The sequence below is a fragment of the Pavona decussata genome, unplaced genomic scaffold (genome assembly GCF_977016875.1).
Source record: "Pavona decussata unplaced genomic scaffold, jaPavDecu1.1 SCAFFOLD_381, whole genome shotgun sequence".
Lineage (NCBI taxonomy): Eukaryota > Metazoa > Cnidaria > Anthozoa > Scleractinia > Agariciidae > Pavona > Pavona decussata.
Genome location: NW_028145755.1, coordinates 1,409,282 through 1,424,717, shown reverse-complemented (window position 1 = coordinate 1,424,717; position 15,436 = coordinate 1,409,282). Strand labels below are relative to the sequence as shown.

The 15,436-nt window shown below is 42.4% G+C and overlaps 1 protein-coding gene across 4 annotated transcripts in view; it reads right to left on the bottom strand.

Moving 5' to 3' along the window:
• Positions 1–1,275: 1,275 nt before the first annotated feature.
• The window catches only part of LOC146452017 (uncharacterized), a 96,244-nt gene continuing 82,083 nt past the window's right edge, over positions 1,276–15,436 (bottom strand). For all 4 annotated transcript variants that reach the window (XM_085098470.1, XM_085098471.1, XM_085098472.1 and 1 more), the window contains 17 exons: positions 15,229–15,385; positions 14,132–14,406; positions 13,006–13,245; positions 12,357–12,554; positions 11,852–12,055; positions 11,057–11,233; positions 10,482–10,604; positions 10,168–10,347; positions 9,276–9,503; positions 8,750–8,953; positions 8,401–8,481; positions 7,558–7,911; positions 6,636–6,798; positions 6,026–6,369; positions 5,410–5,740; positions 2,683–3,653; positions 1,276–2,269 (listed from right to left, as the gene is read on the bottom strand). In XM_085098470.1, coding sequence (XP_084954596.1) covers positions 1,856–2,269; positions 2,683–3,653; positions 5,410–5,740; positions 6,026–6,369; positions 6,636–6,798; positions 7,558–7,911; positions 8,401–8,481; positions 8,750–8,953; positions 9,276–9,503; positions 10,168–10,347; positions 10,482–10,604; positions 11,057–11,233; positions 11,852–12,055; positions 12,357–12,554; positions 13,006–13,245; positions 14,132–14,406; positions 15,229–15,385 — 4,644 coding nt within the window. In that variant the 3' untranslated portion in view covers positions 1,276–1,855. The remainder of the gene's footprint in view (positions 2,270–2,682; positions 3,654–5,409; positions 5,741–6,025; positions 6,370–6,635; positions 6,799–7,557; positions 7,912–8,400; positions 8,482–8,749; positions 8,954–9,275; positions 9,504–10,167; positions 10,348–10,481; positions 10,605–11,056; positions 11,234–11,851; positions 12,056–12,356; positions 12,555–13,005; positions 13,246–14,131; positions 14,407–15,228; positions 15,386–15,436) is intronic.

Here is a 15,436-nt window from a genome sequence, read left to right as displayed (position 1 = left end):
ACTGCATCATTCTCGGGTGTAGGCCTTCGAACAAATTGACTATCTCGTCAAAATTGACAGGCATATCATATTTGATATGCATTAGAACCAGGGCAGACATTCTACTCTCTCGCATGGTACACCTCATGTAATTGCTCAACCTTCTCATTAAGTGCTTTTTCTTCCGCCATTACTGATCTGTAAAGGGGGTTCGTTCGAACCCCTCGAACCTCCCCTCCTACGCGCCTGGATATTAAAGTACTGCTATTAAAAATGACAGTTACAAGCTTTTCTGAAGATGGCTTACGGCTCAGATTTACCGTCAACTGAAGTCACCAACAACAGTTCTATTATTAAAACTAATCTGGATGTTCACACTAGGCATACTACTGAGTCAACTGATACTCCTGGGTTCAAATAATTTACTAATCAACAGTCTTTATAAAAGTGAGTACTATTAAAAAGAACATTAAACAATCTATTGATATAGTTCAGAGTACAACCACTTTGTAGAAAACTACTCCCCCAAGGATGATTCAATAGTGAGACTGATACGTTTTTATATTAATTTGAACTTGTACAAACATAGGTGTCTACCTCAGTTTATATTCATTATTGCTTTTCCAACAGATATGCTTCATTTCCTCAGTTGTTGTTAATATAAAATGCAGATTTCGACCTCAGTATGTAAAACAAATTAAAAGTGGTTAGGAAAATCGCATTAAATAAAATTGAAATAATATTCAATTTCTTTATCTGTTTCTGTGTTGAGCCACTTTCAATTTCCCCTACTAGCCAATTATTTCTGGTGACCCCCCCCTCTTTCACTCATTTTTTTTTGGTAGCCCCCCCCTTTAGTGCCATTTTTTTTCTCGTGGCCCCCCCCCCCCTAAATCCCACCAGCCCCCCCATGCTCATAAAAAATGAACGGTCCCTAACGTACTGACTTGCTTTGTTCCTTTGATATAACAGGTCATTACAGTGATCTTATGTGAAAATATGGCTGATTCACACACGAAGGGACAAGTCCCTTGCGACTAGTCCCCACGACTAGCCCCGGGGACCAAGTTCCTTCGTGTGAACTACCTATTTCATAAAAAAGATTAGTCGCAGGGACAATTCAAGGAGATTAGGCGATGGTCTAATAAAACCCCCAAAATTCCTCTTAGGCTACAATTGGACCTAAAAACAAGTCCGCCGGTCCAGAACGTAACTGTGAAAGTTCATTCTCCGCTGTATAAAATCATAAAATGGTCCACCAGAAATACAAATAGCTGAAGAGATGAGACCAGGGAGTTGTCTACAAAAACACTTTTAATTGAAGCTATGGAATCAAAGAATTTACAACTGTCATCTCGAGCAAAAACAAGACATGACGGATGTTCTATTCAGTCTTACGAAATACCACACTATTACGTTAAGAAATGCTTACTTTATTTTACATTTTCGTGAATGGTATTGAATTGATGTTAAATTATAAATTACTTTAACACCAAAAGGTGTTTCTTAATGTTTTCTACTTGATAAGAAAAGGTACGTAAATATTATAAAATTCACTCGACTAGTTGTCAACCAGGTGAGTGAGTGAAAAAAGCGTTGAAAATTATCATTCCAAACCTTGGAATACAGAAATAAGATCATCTACATCAGGATTGTAACTTAGCACTGCTATCGTTTCACTTATACAAAAATATTACAAAAATAACTTTTTCTTGTCGTTCAGTACGTGATCCGGTTTTACAAGGTTCTACTATCTCTCATTTTAAAGTTTTGTTCATTTAAATAACTTCGCAATCAACGCAAATAAATAATACAAAACTATGACGTGATAGCACTTGGTAAGCTTACGTCTATTCTAACTAAACTCTACAAATGTTTACTTCTTCGTCTTTTTCTTGGGTGACTTGCCAATGGCGGACTGTAGTTTCCTCTCTGCTTGTTGTTTTCTTTCGCTCTCTGGTTTACTGGCATGTTGCTCCAACTGGGCTTGTTTTTCCTCTAGTCTTTTCTTGAACAAGTTCAGCCGCTCTAGGCAGTTACTCTTTTGCAGTTCAATGGACTCAAGCGAAGCCTTTGCTGTGGTGATCTTGGTGGTTGTTTCACGCACAGCATTCTTGTGTTGCGCATGTTCCATGCTGCCCTCCGCTGACTCTCTGAAGAGGTCTGTTTGAGCCAGTAGTTCTTGTTCTAGCTCTCGTAGGTTTGTGGTGATTTCGAGGGATTGTCTGGAAAGCTGCGCAAACTCTTGGTTCAATGCGTCTACAGTGTCATCCATATCATCTACTTGAACCTGTGATGGTAAAGTTATGTCATAGGTAATACATTAATTAAACCTCTCATCTACCACCAGTAATCAGAACTTGAAGCTAAAACAAGCAATTGGAGGTAAGCGCGGGAAAACAAGCAACTGGTGGCGCAAGCGGGAAACTAGGGCTAAAAAGCGCGGGAAAAAATGCGATGGGTAAAAAGCGCGGGAAATTACACGGAAACGAAGACAAGAGCGAGAAAACGAGGATAAGCTCCTGGTTGGTTGAAATAAACAGCGTTTTCTTCTGAATGGTAAGGGCATGTTGTACGAGATATTTTAACCAGTAACTGTTAAAGAGCTAAAGAAACGAAAAACCAATCACACAGTAATTATTATCGACAATCAAAAGACAACCTAGTTACGGTACAACTGAGACCAACAAAGGCAGAACATACCTGTAGGAACGTCTTGTAAAGATCTTCGTCTTCTACTGGCCGAACAGCGGGTGATTTTCCAGAGATCGGTAAACCAGTAGCAGTGCGTGACGTGGCCATCGCTCGGGAAATCTGCCGTGACATACCGCGTGACATCAAATTGCCTCGTGACTGAACATAGCGTGAAATTGGCCTTTCTTTTGCCTGTGGGCCTTGAAGCTCGTTAAGTCTCTTGTCAATAAACTCTTCTGTACCTTGCAACCGAGCTTGAGTAGCCTTATCTTCAACATCACCGAGGAACGAGCGCAGTTTGGATTCAACGGCAAAATTGCTGTACTTTGACAATCGCTCTACGATGCCATCATTTGTAAAATGCACGCCGTCTTTGTTTGCACCACGCAGTAGCTTCGCATCCAAGAGTCCTTCCACGACGTTTGACTTGTCAGCTTCTGTATGGGCATCGCCAAATACGGACTCCAACAACATCCGGCTAGCACTCTCTAGATCATCATCTGTCGGAAGTGACGACAGCGTGCGCGCAAGCGCAGAAGAACGGCGATAACGCGCGAAGAACAAGTCATCGCACATGACGGCGAGGGCGTGATGGAACTCCTTCAAGAAGCCCGGATGTGAGTCGTCACGCAAGTCGCCACAAGCGATATGTGACAGACAGTGAACCAAGACTAACACGAACTCTCCAACGTTGTCCATCCGCTCCGTGCGCACGTACAAAATGCGGTTGGTAGCGTCGTAGAAGAACGAGTTGCGGAAGGCGTTTCTCTGGAGATGCGTGTTTGGAGGCAGTTTGTCCGCGAGCAGAAGCGTGACAGGCAGATGGTGGCAGTGGACGGCTAACAAGTCTACAATGAACGAACCAAACTTGTACGTAACGAACGCGCGGGCAGGTAAGGTGTTGAGATCGACAGGTACAAGTTCATCGTCACCTCCCCACAGCGTGTCATCTTTGATGTCGATATAACCTTCGCCAGGAGCTGAAAAACAATGAAGAATTTTAGTGATTTGTTTTATCGATTGATAGCGAGGTACTGTGTGGTAAGGTCCGGCGGAGGAGAATGTGTATAGACAGCGGGGACTGTAAAATGTACAACACTGAAGAAATATTTGAAAGACGTATAGCGTGTAAATTCTCAAGATTGTTGTTCAAAAAGAACGTTATTGCCATATACATTACTTTTCACAGATCTAAATTCAACTAAATAACTCGTATACGTTTTAGACATTTAAAAGTTGCAAACTCCCGAAAGTTCCGATTCTCGAATGTACCAAACGCAAGAAGCTTCTAAATATGGAGGTAACGACCCCCCCCCCCCCCCTACTTTGGTAACGTTAGAGACTTTAAGCATCGACGACGGGAACGGCAACGGCGACGTGAGATTGTGAGGGAAAACCCAAATGTCACATTGCGCATGTCTGGCGGGAAATATCAAGACGTTCTGCTCCGGGGCCCGACGTGAGAAAGCTTCGTTTGGCGTTGCTCGAAAACGTGAGTAGCATTTCACATATTTTACCTCCGTTTCGCCCCCAAAAAATGATATTTTTAATATTGCTTGGCACTTAAGGCAACCGTAGGAAAAGTACGCGTTGAGTTTTTGTTTTATTCTTTCCGAAACTATAATAACTTCATCAGTCGGCTGTTACAAGACAGAAAGCTAGTGAGACTAGTGACGATGCCTGCAAAATTAGAAATGACTTGCGAGTCTGACACTAATTATCGATGTTTCTCTCTAACATCAGTGTAATATTACTTTTTCTTATTCAAAACAAGACAAACTAGAACTTTTAATTTACATTTAAGCTGGAGAAAAATAAACAGTCTATGTTGCTCGAAAATAGCATCCAAACCACAAACCACTGTGTCATATCGTAGGTTTCAGTTCAAATTTTTAGATGTAAAGATAAAGAAATTCTCACGCGTGCTCGCACTGCTAAAGCGTTTCTTGAAATCCCAGCCTTCGATGCAGAACATTTGAAGTAAATTAATGTTAATCTAGTTGCTATTTCTAGTTATATCGGTGATTTTTATTACGACCTAAAAATATATCAAATGGTCTGAATTGTTTATACATCGGAAAACTGCAACTGCGACAAACACGTTCTCGTTAACAGCAGTAAAAATTCTTCATCGGTTATTTCATTATTAAAATCGATTTCTGACTTCTTTTAACGAAGACTCGATGGGTGCTTTCAATTCGACGAAAAATTACAAAAATTTCGGGTGGGAATCGAATGGAACAGCATCTTCTCCGCAAAAGATTTTCGAAAATGTAGGACAACCTTTTTGAACAGCTGTTCCCGAAAAGTGGAAACCGACCGAGCATAAGCCCGTTCCATTCGAGACCGAAATTTCCGAAAATTCAAATCGAAAAGTTTTGGTGAATGGAAAGCGCTCATCGTATTTAATCCTCTTCGAGGGAAGTTGTCGTCCTATTGCGCCTGCTTAACTGCTTCCAATTTCGCGACGCAACCGCGTCCTCTCCTCAGTCTTTCCTCGGTTTCTCCGTCGCCGTTGCCGTGCCCGTCGTCGATGCTTAAAGTCTCTGTTATCTCCTGATATTCGGTCGGATAGGTTCCCTTAGGCGAACATTCTTTTAAGAATATTAAAATTCCTCGGAAACTATAACCTTAAGTTGACAGTACTTTTAACTTCGACAATGAAGCAAAAAAAAAAAAAAAAACCCATATTTTACGCGCCCTACGTTACATAACAAAGTCAGTCCCAGTCCTTACCGGGAGCACTGTAGTTTGCTCCACCCTTGCCGGCACCACCACTCAACAGAGACTTGATGCCTTCGATCTTCTGGTACAGCGGTGATGACAGCAACAAAGACGCTAGTTCACCTTCGCTTAATGGTGCCGCTAATCGATAACTGTCCGGCATCATTCGTGGTGGAGGAGGTGGTGCAGCTTCGGACTCGATCGTAGCGGCCACGAGGTTGTCTACATGGATGCTCTCCTTCAAGGCGAGCACCTCTTCGGCTTGTACTCGGTCGCGTTCCGATTGCACTTTCTCTTCAAATTCCCGCTTTTCTTCTTCGTTTCGGTTCGTCAGTTCGTCGACCTACAAGATACCAACACAAACTATTAAGTGCGCCTCATACTTTTCAGTTCCAACAATATTAAAAAATCACTTTATTTAAGTGCCAATGTATTTAGCGCAGAGCACATATCAAACTTTGCCTATTGTTATGGTTTAAATTTTTTAAGACAATAAACCTTTTGTTGTCTGTCCGTAGGGATTTTTCTGTCCTGTTTCGACTAATCGGGGACACTAGCAAAAAGCTTAAAGAAATGCGAGCGCGAGTGACCACTCTCAATAGCGGCCATTACCCTTCAGCGAACATACCTTGGCCTGTCTTTTAGCCTCTCGTCTTTTCTTCAGTCGTTCCTCAAGTGAGCTCTGCATTCTCATTCTGTCCGCATCCATCTTGTTCATCAGTTTAGCCAAGTCTTTACTGTGTTCTTTCAAGATGGCTTCCTGCTCTTCCTTGGACGACCCTTGCTTGCTCATTTTCTCCATTTCTTGTTTGACCTTGGCTTTCTTTTCTTTCAACAGCGCTTCCTTGCGAGCGTTCAAAGCGAGGATCGCCTTTTCGTTCTTCTTCTGCTCCAACTCGGCTTCTTCTTCCAGCTGTTTGTCGAAGGCTGAAAGTTCGTTCTGTAACTTCTTCTGTTGTTCAGTTTCAAACGCTAAAACAACAAAAGTAACCACTTTAGAATTTTTTGAAAACAAGCCGAACAAGTCGAAGGATCGATTTCGCTCTGACGAAGGGCTAACGCTCGAAACGTCAACACTCGAATCTCTACGGTCGCTGGATTACCTTTTCCACTCTTTTGAGAAAACCAAACATTCATTTCCACTCCACTCCACACCGACGAAGCACCACAGTTTGTTTTGAAACTAACCCCGTTACAGATATTGATAAGTGTTAAGAAAACGCACAAAGTTAACAAACCTTCATTTTCCTGTCTGAGTTTTTCTTCGTTTTCTAATCGCTGTTCATCCAATTTCTGTTTCACTACTTCAAGTTCTCGCGCAGCCGCCAAAGCTTTCTCTACCGACCGCCTGTGCTCTTCCGCCTGCTCCGGAGTCAGCTCATTCAGTGCATCAGCGTATTCCTGAGGGAGGGGAGGGAGAGAGGAGAAAGGTAAGGTCATTGGTAAAACTCGAGAGTTTTGTAACGTTGACGCGTGAATATTGACCAAATTCTGTTTCGCTTTCATTACATTCCCTATCCACAATGTCTGTTGTCTAAATCTGTGTGTTTGTTTTAGTGGAGAGAGCGGATCGCATGGGTGTTGTCTTTACAGCAAAACCCGAGTTTTCCCGGACAAAAATCTTAGGTCTTTTTAAAGGGGAGGGGAGGGGTGGGGGAATTAATAAGGTTTGAAAGGATAGTACCCATCATGACCTATGGTCAATGAGAAACCATTTTTCTAGAGAGGGTGCGTAGCTTGAAAGGGCAGTGTCGCCTATTTTTTGTGTACTTCGAATAGCCATTAAAACATACTTGAATCGATAGTATCGTCAAAATAATTGTCCACATTTGTTAACAATAACCCTATTAGTGCACAGAAACAATATTAATTATGTTTGGCTGCGGATGGCTAGGATGGAAATGGATTGCAACTGCAAAATATGGCCGGCTTTTTTTAAAGTTTTTCCAGTGTGTTGTTGCTAAAAACTTATTACAGTTTGTTCTTGTTCGGAGAAACCCAGAAGCATTTTCTTCCCGGCGCTCGAACAGCAATTCATGTTAGACAAAAAAGGTTCCTTGTCAAATATTTGCGTTTTGACCAAACGACACCAAAATCGTCGTCACAGTGCCCCTTTAAGCCTCAGAGAAAAAGAAATTTGCAACTTTAATAGCTACAAACCTGATAATGCTTCTCCTTAAGTTCCAGCTTGGCGCGAGCAAACCTCACTTCCCAGTCAGACAGCACATCATGTTGTATCTGTTTCCGTTGTTCCGCATGTTTCTTATCCAGCGCGCTTTGACGCAGCTGTTGCTGATTCAGTAACTGCGCGCGTCTTTGTTGCAGGTCCTCTGGGCTTAGATGTTGCTTGTCAAGTTCTTTGAGCTCTTTCTCGTTCAGTGCGCGTAGCTCATCGCTCTCCTGTGCATGTCTTTCTTCCATCTTGGCAAGCGCTTCATCCACTGCCACCTTTCTCTCTTCTTGGAACATACGCTCTAAATCCTTAAGCTCCTGGCTGTGACGCTTCTCGAGAACCTGTCAATAACAAAATTGTTTTAGATACATTTCTTTATTTTCTTTACTGAATTGATTGTTATTCTCACACACCTCTGGGAGCCATTGTCAAGCTGACCGCCGCCAACTGAGTCTTTTATTTCTCAAACCAATACAGCCTAACATTAAACGTAATGTAGGCAAAAATACAGTAATATTAAACAACATATATAAGCTTAGTAAGACTCTATGCTGGCAATCTTAATAAAGAATATCTAACCAACAGAGTGTATCTTATCAACTCAAACGAAGGGTTGGGTGGGAACTGGGGCTCTGAAATATACGTCAGCAATGGTGCACAGCAAAAAAGCAACTGACAAATAACACTGAGCACGTGACTCAAAAACCCCTCGGACCCAGGCTCCAGCGGTATGTGAGAAAACATTTTCCACTTATTTCGTTCCTCAGCCAGTGGAAAATACGACCTAATGAACAACATCCACCTCAAAGTAAACAGATTTTCTCTCTTACCTTTCTAATAACAAACTCGGCTGCTTCTGACCCATTTTCCCTAATTCCTTCAATCATTGCTTGTTTCTCAGCTTGCTTAACCTGCCAACAAACAAAAGACACGTATTTTTTCTTAGTGATATAAATATTTCGCACATTTCCTATCAAATTTCTCCTACGCTTCAGCAACACTTTTAAGGCGTGCCCCTTGCCGTTAGAAAGGTGTTGTTCCAGCAAAAACTCTCTTCCACAAAAGAATCATTCCATTTGATTACCGACCTAATAAATCGCCATTTCTTTATTTTACAGTATTTCACCAGTGCCACGTGCCTTTTTTGAGATCTTCACGTGCAATAGTAATGTTACTCACGTGCTCAGAGCGCACTTCAGTGAGCTCCTTCTGCTGCTCCAGTAGTTCCTTGGCCATCTCTCGTTCTTGTTTTCGTTTCTGTGCGTCTTGCTTCCGTTTCTTTCTCTCTAGGAGCTTTTGACGAAGATTAGCTTGCTGTCGTTGCCTTTCTGCATCCATCTTCTCCATGATTTCATCCAGCTCTTGCTGATGAGTGGCCAAAAGCTGAAAACAGATTATGTGCGGCGTGAGAAAACCGTGATCACTAAACCAGCCTACCAGTCTGACTGGTCGCAGTCAAGTCAAATGGGAGCTTTTGTTTTTCGAAATCACAACTACAGTATTTTTTTAGAATTTGATGAAATTTTCGATTAAATAAGCGACTTGCAGCTTAAAGTTATCGCGGTTTGAAAAACCTCGCGCAACCAACGCAAAAATTTGATGTTGCGAAAATGTCCCGTAAGGTAGTCACCAGGCTTCACCCGTGAAGAGAAAGAAACCAGCCCACCACAAGGGCGGGAAAACGCTAGTCACGTGATCATTTTACCTGTTGCACCTCCTCTGGCGACATATCCTTTGATCTTGCCGCGAGTTCTGCCGCGTGTCTGTCCTTCAACTCTCTGAGTCGTCGTCCTTTCTCTGCTTCCAACAGCTCGACAGCTTGTTCCTCGTCTGCCACCAATTCACGTTCTAGTTTCTCGTTCATCTTGTGGGTGTCTTGTTCATGTCTCTCGCGCATGTCAGCTAATGTCCGCTCCTGTTCGTTGCGTAGTGCCTGCAATTGACAAGTAGATTACATTTTCAAGCTGAGAATAAAACTGAACACAAATAGAATCATGAATAATCGTACTTCCACAAATTAAGGGGCTGTTTGCATGGAGGGAGGAATATCCTAGAAGGCGAAAACATTTTTCGTTTTGTTTACATGCAGAACTTTCAGACGAAATTGTCGGCCTTAAGAAGCTGAATGCCTGGACGCCGCCATGTTTTTTTTTGGCCCTAGTGCTAGGACCTTCTGAGCGAAGGTAGTTTACATGGTGCTAGGATCTTCCTGTCTCTCAGCTAGAGCCAAGTGCAACCTTTTGCATGTACACTAAATACGGAAAACCTATGGCGCTAGCATGATCCGCCTTGTAAGATCTTCCTAGTTCTAGGGTCTTCCTCCTCCCATGTAAGCAGCCCCCAACGAAGAAAAATCTTATAAAATGTGAAAGCAAATTAGAAAAAGGTAAAAAAAAAAAAAAAAAAAAAAAATCAGACAAATTTCGCCTCGTGAGACGACGAGCATGCTCCCGATTTGCTAAAAATAGAATTCATGTAGCAATGCAATTACAATTTTCGGAATTACAAGGGACAGTGAGTAGGATCTTATTCGTGTTGTCTTGAATATGAACTGAAGTGAACTAAATCGTACAAAGACGAAAATAACAAGCTCCAACCTCTTCTTCTGACGTTTCACGCGGAATAATGACGTCAGGAACAATGACGTGATCTGCATCCACTGGCCTGTTGGCCGCGATGGCCTGGCTCTGTTCTTCGAGTATCCGCTTAGCAGCTGACTCTTCTGACTGTCGGCGCACCTCCTCTTGTCGCCTTGCCCGCCGAGCAGCAAGTTTGGCCTGTAACAAAGAAGAAACCAAACAGGTTTTACCGGTGAAAGGGAATTTTCGTAAAACTTTCCAAAGAGGTGTGACCCTTACAGACAAATCAGAAATAGTCACGGCACCACGTAGAATACAATCCTGGTTATTACCTTGGTATCTTCCAGAGATTTTAGCTTTCGTTGTTCCAGGTGATCTTGAAGAGCTTCGTTATCCTTTCTAAACTGATCCATTATCTGCTGCTGCAGAACTGCATCAAGATTGTCTTTGGTGAACTGAAATTGAACCGAAGCAGACTTGATAAGCAGTTGCCTCTTTTAGTTTTACTACTGACACGAAACTACAAAATCAAAGGAAGGACAGAGCCAACAACCACCGTAAAAACACGCCTCTTGGGTTGTAAGTGTGAGATGAATAGCTTAAGCACAGAAATTATCATCAATTGTACGCTAAAAATATTCCATCACATTTATTCCATTACGCCTATGCGACACGTTCACATTCAGATAATACCAGTATACTGGATGTTTGTCCCATGAACCTAGTTTAATGGCCCTAGCTCCCACAAGTCTCCTGTAGCTCAGTGGTAGAGCATCCGAACTAGTAATCGGAAGGTCTTAGGTTTGACTCTTGTTGGGAGAACTCGGATTTCATTTTTCCGAGTTTGCCTGTCCCACTCACTGAATAATACATCATTCTAAAGTCAGATCGTTTCAAACAAACGCACCTTCTCCAGCAAAGCCCTGTGAGCTTGTTGAACATTGTCCATGTGTTCTTCGTTGAGTTTCTTGACAATCTCTGCCGTGTGGCGTGCCTCCTCTGCCTCAAAACTGGCTTCAAGAGCAGCTGTCTCTTGCTCCTGCTGCTTCAGTAACGCTTCTACGTCACCACCCTCGCTGATGACCTGCAAGAATTATGTGACAAGTTCAGAATCTGATGCGTGACAACATTACGTGACCAGTTACATGAAAATTGTTGTCACGTCTCTCTACATTGTCGACATTCAAAACCACGTCTATAAATAAATAATAAATAAAAATAAATAAATAAATGGGAATTTCAGTGGCACATCCACAGAGTGGTTATTCGTCCACTGTTTCCTGGTTGAATTAGAATTTGGAAATGTTGGTTTTTGTGGAGGAAGGAAAGCCGGAGTACCCGGAGACAAACCCTCGGAGCAGGGACGAGAACCAACAACAAACTCAACCCAGATATGGCGTCAACTCCGGGAATCGAACCCGGGCCACATTAATGGGAGGCGAGTGCTCTCACCACTGCGCCATCCCTGCTCCCCGTAGTTCTAATGTACATCTACACGAAAACTCTAATTTTCTCTTAATTCACTAAATCCTTGCCATCTTGAGCGCAAGAAAACAATGAGACCGGCAGCTCCTGTAAGAATCCCCTGTTTGCAGATTCTTATTTGGCTATTGTGTTCGAGTTCACTCAACAGCTGCTCAAACGTTGCTAAGACATGAAAGTACCTATAACCTTTCATGACGTAAAGAACTGTGTATTTTACCTTGGCTTTTTCCAGCTCCTGCTGTTCTTTCAGCTTCTTCATTCGCTCTCTCCTCCTCTGCGCAAGCTTTTCCTTTAGCAGCGCTGTCTGCTGGGCGCGCTGCTGAGCCAGATCACGTGACATCTTCTCCTCCAATTCCATTTGCTCTCGCTTGATTTGTTCCGCTTGATCAGCGTATAGAGACCCGGATGTTACAAGGTCATCCTGGTATAAAACAAGAAAAACGGGTTTAACCCTAAGACGGTGGATGAACGTGTGACCATTCAAATGAAAGCTACTGAGCAGTACTTTCCTGTGATGCTGTTTATATGCTGTACAAAATGGTTCTTACTTTTGAGTCTGTGGATGAAATCCTAAAGTGTGACCATTCAAATGAAAGCTACTGAGCAGTACTTTCCTGTGGTGCTACTTATTTTCCTGTGCAAGGCGGTTCTAGCTTTTGAATCTCAAGATGAAACAGTCCATTTTTACCACGCAATAAAGAGTTGTATAAGAAGCTCCTTACCACCATAGCACAGAACTTGTCTCCCATCTGCCGGCGGTAGGCTTCTGCTTGTTCATTGGAGAGTTGTTCTTCTGCTCGTGCCTGCCCAGTTGTCTCCTCCTTCACAATGACATCCTGAAAGCCTTCTTGAGTCTTCAGTATTGTATCTGCACTGACCAGCGGTGGTACATCATCAAGACGAATGTTTGATTTCTCAGCCTTTTGAACGAGAACGACAATGGTTAGCCCCGGAAGTGGGAAAGTAGTTCATATATTTTCAGCCTGGCAGTCCGTCCGCTATCAGTGGCGGGTTCCCTGCCATTTTGAGTTCTTATTTTATTCTGTAAGTTGTTGATCATTATTGTAACGTATTGTCTGTTGGCGGAGCTAACAAAATAAATAAATAAATAAATAAATAAATAAATAAATTAGTTAATTAATTAATTAATTAATATTTTGATCTCACCCACCCACTCAACCCACGCATGAATGTGAAAGCCAGATGAAATCAGAGACAGAGAAAGACCACCACACCTGGACTACGGCCCCTACTCTTTTCGAACAGTGTGTGGGTTCTTTTATGTCCCACAGACAATTACGAACAAGTGTTACGAGACAGGACCTACGGTTTATCGTTCTTATCCGAGAAGACTAGAAAGTCTGTGTTTACCTCTTCTTTCTGTTTCCTAAGCAAGGCGGCTTCTTTTTCTTCTCTTCGTCGTCTCAATTTTTCTCGGAGTGCAGCCATTTGCCTGTCTTTCTCCGCTGCTAATACACCTTCCAACTGAGCCACTTGTCGATCGTGATCATCCATAATCGTTTTCATTTCATCCTCGCTCAAATCTCCTGCCGATAGTTTGTCCGCTAATGTCTCTGCCAGTTTCTTCATCTCCTCGGCGCGTTTTTCTTCCTATTAACCAAAAAATATCTACTTTAGGGCGTTTTCCATTTTCCAGAACTGGCAGACCAGGCCAGCCAGTCTGTAAATCGAATGCATCATTTTGAAGGGATGGTACTCTGCAAAATCTTAAAAAATAATCACTACCAAAATGGTACGGGCTATTTTGAAGAAATCTGAAGGTCTACGGTAAAACTTATCCTTCAAATCGGTACACTCCATTGGCGAAAATGGAAAGCACCCTTAGTTTTGCCTTTACCAGTACAGTGGAACCTCTCCTTACGGACACTTCTATAATACGGACACCTCTCTATTACGGACAGTTCACTTCGTCCCTGAGAGACCTAAATCCATACAAAGCCTCCTTCTCTACAACGGACACCTTTATAATAAGGACACTTATTCCTATCCCCTTGGTGTCCGTAATAACGAGGTTTGACTGGATCATCATGCATCTATCTATTTCTTTTAAATCATGGAACACTGTAAACCGTTACTTCTTTCCTGTTTTCTTTGTTAACCAGTTTTGCAGCTAAGTAAGTTACTGTGTTTTAATGCACTGCTCCGTGTTTTTGCTTATAAAAGATATGGAACAGCTAAAAACAAAATACTGGAACCACTTTCAGCAATTCAATGCAAAATCAATTTGCCCGTGTTATAAGGTTTCAGTTGAATTGCGGACGCGTGATCTGGGGCAGTGGAAATGTAATCCCTGACGAATGTCACCAAAATCTCAGTAGTTAGCCATCAACAAACTTGGAATTTCCAATTTTCGTCAGTTAATCGAGTGTGCAATCAACACTGTTAGGCTAAATATATCCGAGTGAATAATTTCAAAAAACTTCTGATGAAATCCCGTAACCAATCTCCGTGTTCTGCTAAAATTTCTGAGCCTTACTTGTTCTTTCAGCAGCTTATGTACAGCGGTCTCTTCCTCTCGCCCAATCTGCTGCTCAAGGTGCATGCGCTCTGCGTTCATTTTGCGTAAGAACTCACTGACATCACTGGTTCCTTGGACCTGCCACTGCATGCCGGGAGCCTCACCTGCGTGTACCTCAACTACGGTCTGGCCAGCGGCTGGCTGAGTGACAGTTGTCATGGATGCAGCAGGTCCTCCACCCATAACTACCACGTTCGAGCTTGGAAGGGTGATGTTTGTGCCTGAAACCACGCCTACAAAAAAAAAAGGTTAAGGGATGAACAAAGTCGAATTTACCACTAAAGAATCTGCAGCTGTAACTAACTAAATCAATCAATCAATCAATCAATCAATCAATCAATCAATCAATCAATCAATCAATCAATCAATCAATCAATCAATCAATCAATCAAGCAAGCAATCAAGCAAGCAAGCAAGCAAGCAAGCAAGCAAGCAAGCAAGCAATCGGTCATCGATTAAGTCAGCAGAGAAGATTAATCCCCCAAATGGCAAAACGACAGACAGACAATGTGTCAATGAGTTATTCAGTCAGTGTTTATTCAGTATTCCGTCCGTTCGACCATCAGTCAGTTGGTCAGTCAACTTTCATCCGTAAAGGCAGTTTTCACCTGCGTGCCAAAAGCATCCAAGGTTGCTTCATCTGCATTTTTCGCAACTTTTTGTGCTGTGATTGCGCCCCTTTTACCAACGAATTAGAAGTACATCCATAACCAACCATGATTTGCTCTCACGTGTTTGCTAATGTTGCGATTGATTAAACAGTTCGTGGTTAGCGTCGCAATTTTATTGATGCAGCTGAATACGAGTTCAGAAGTGAATTCGCCATACTGACTTTACCCAAAAGATGAACATTCGTAGAGATCTGATCTTAGCTTGAGGAAATATAGATTTATGAAAAAAGATGAAATTTTTACAAAGTTATAGAGCGGGGAGTGGCAGCCCGCCCGCAAACATTTCTTTGTAAGTACCGGAAAATTCAAATTTCTATATTTCTTTGACTTCGAAGCAGATCTCAACAAAACTTCACATTGTTGCTAAACATATCTTGCTCTCACCAGGCCCCATAGCGAATTGTCCTTTCTCGACTTTCTCCAGCAACATCTGCAGACTCGCCATAAGTTCCTCTTCTCTGACCTGTCCGCCGGCGGTCATACCATATCTCTTACTAGGTTCACCTACGCCGCTTTCTTGGTGCTCTTCAGAGGAACCACCCTGCAAGGTAAAGGACCATAAGTTTTCCATGCAGTATCATTTCATTTTTGT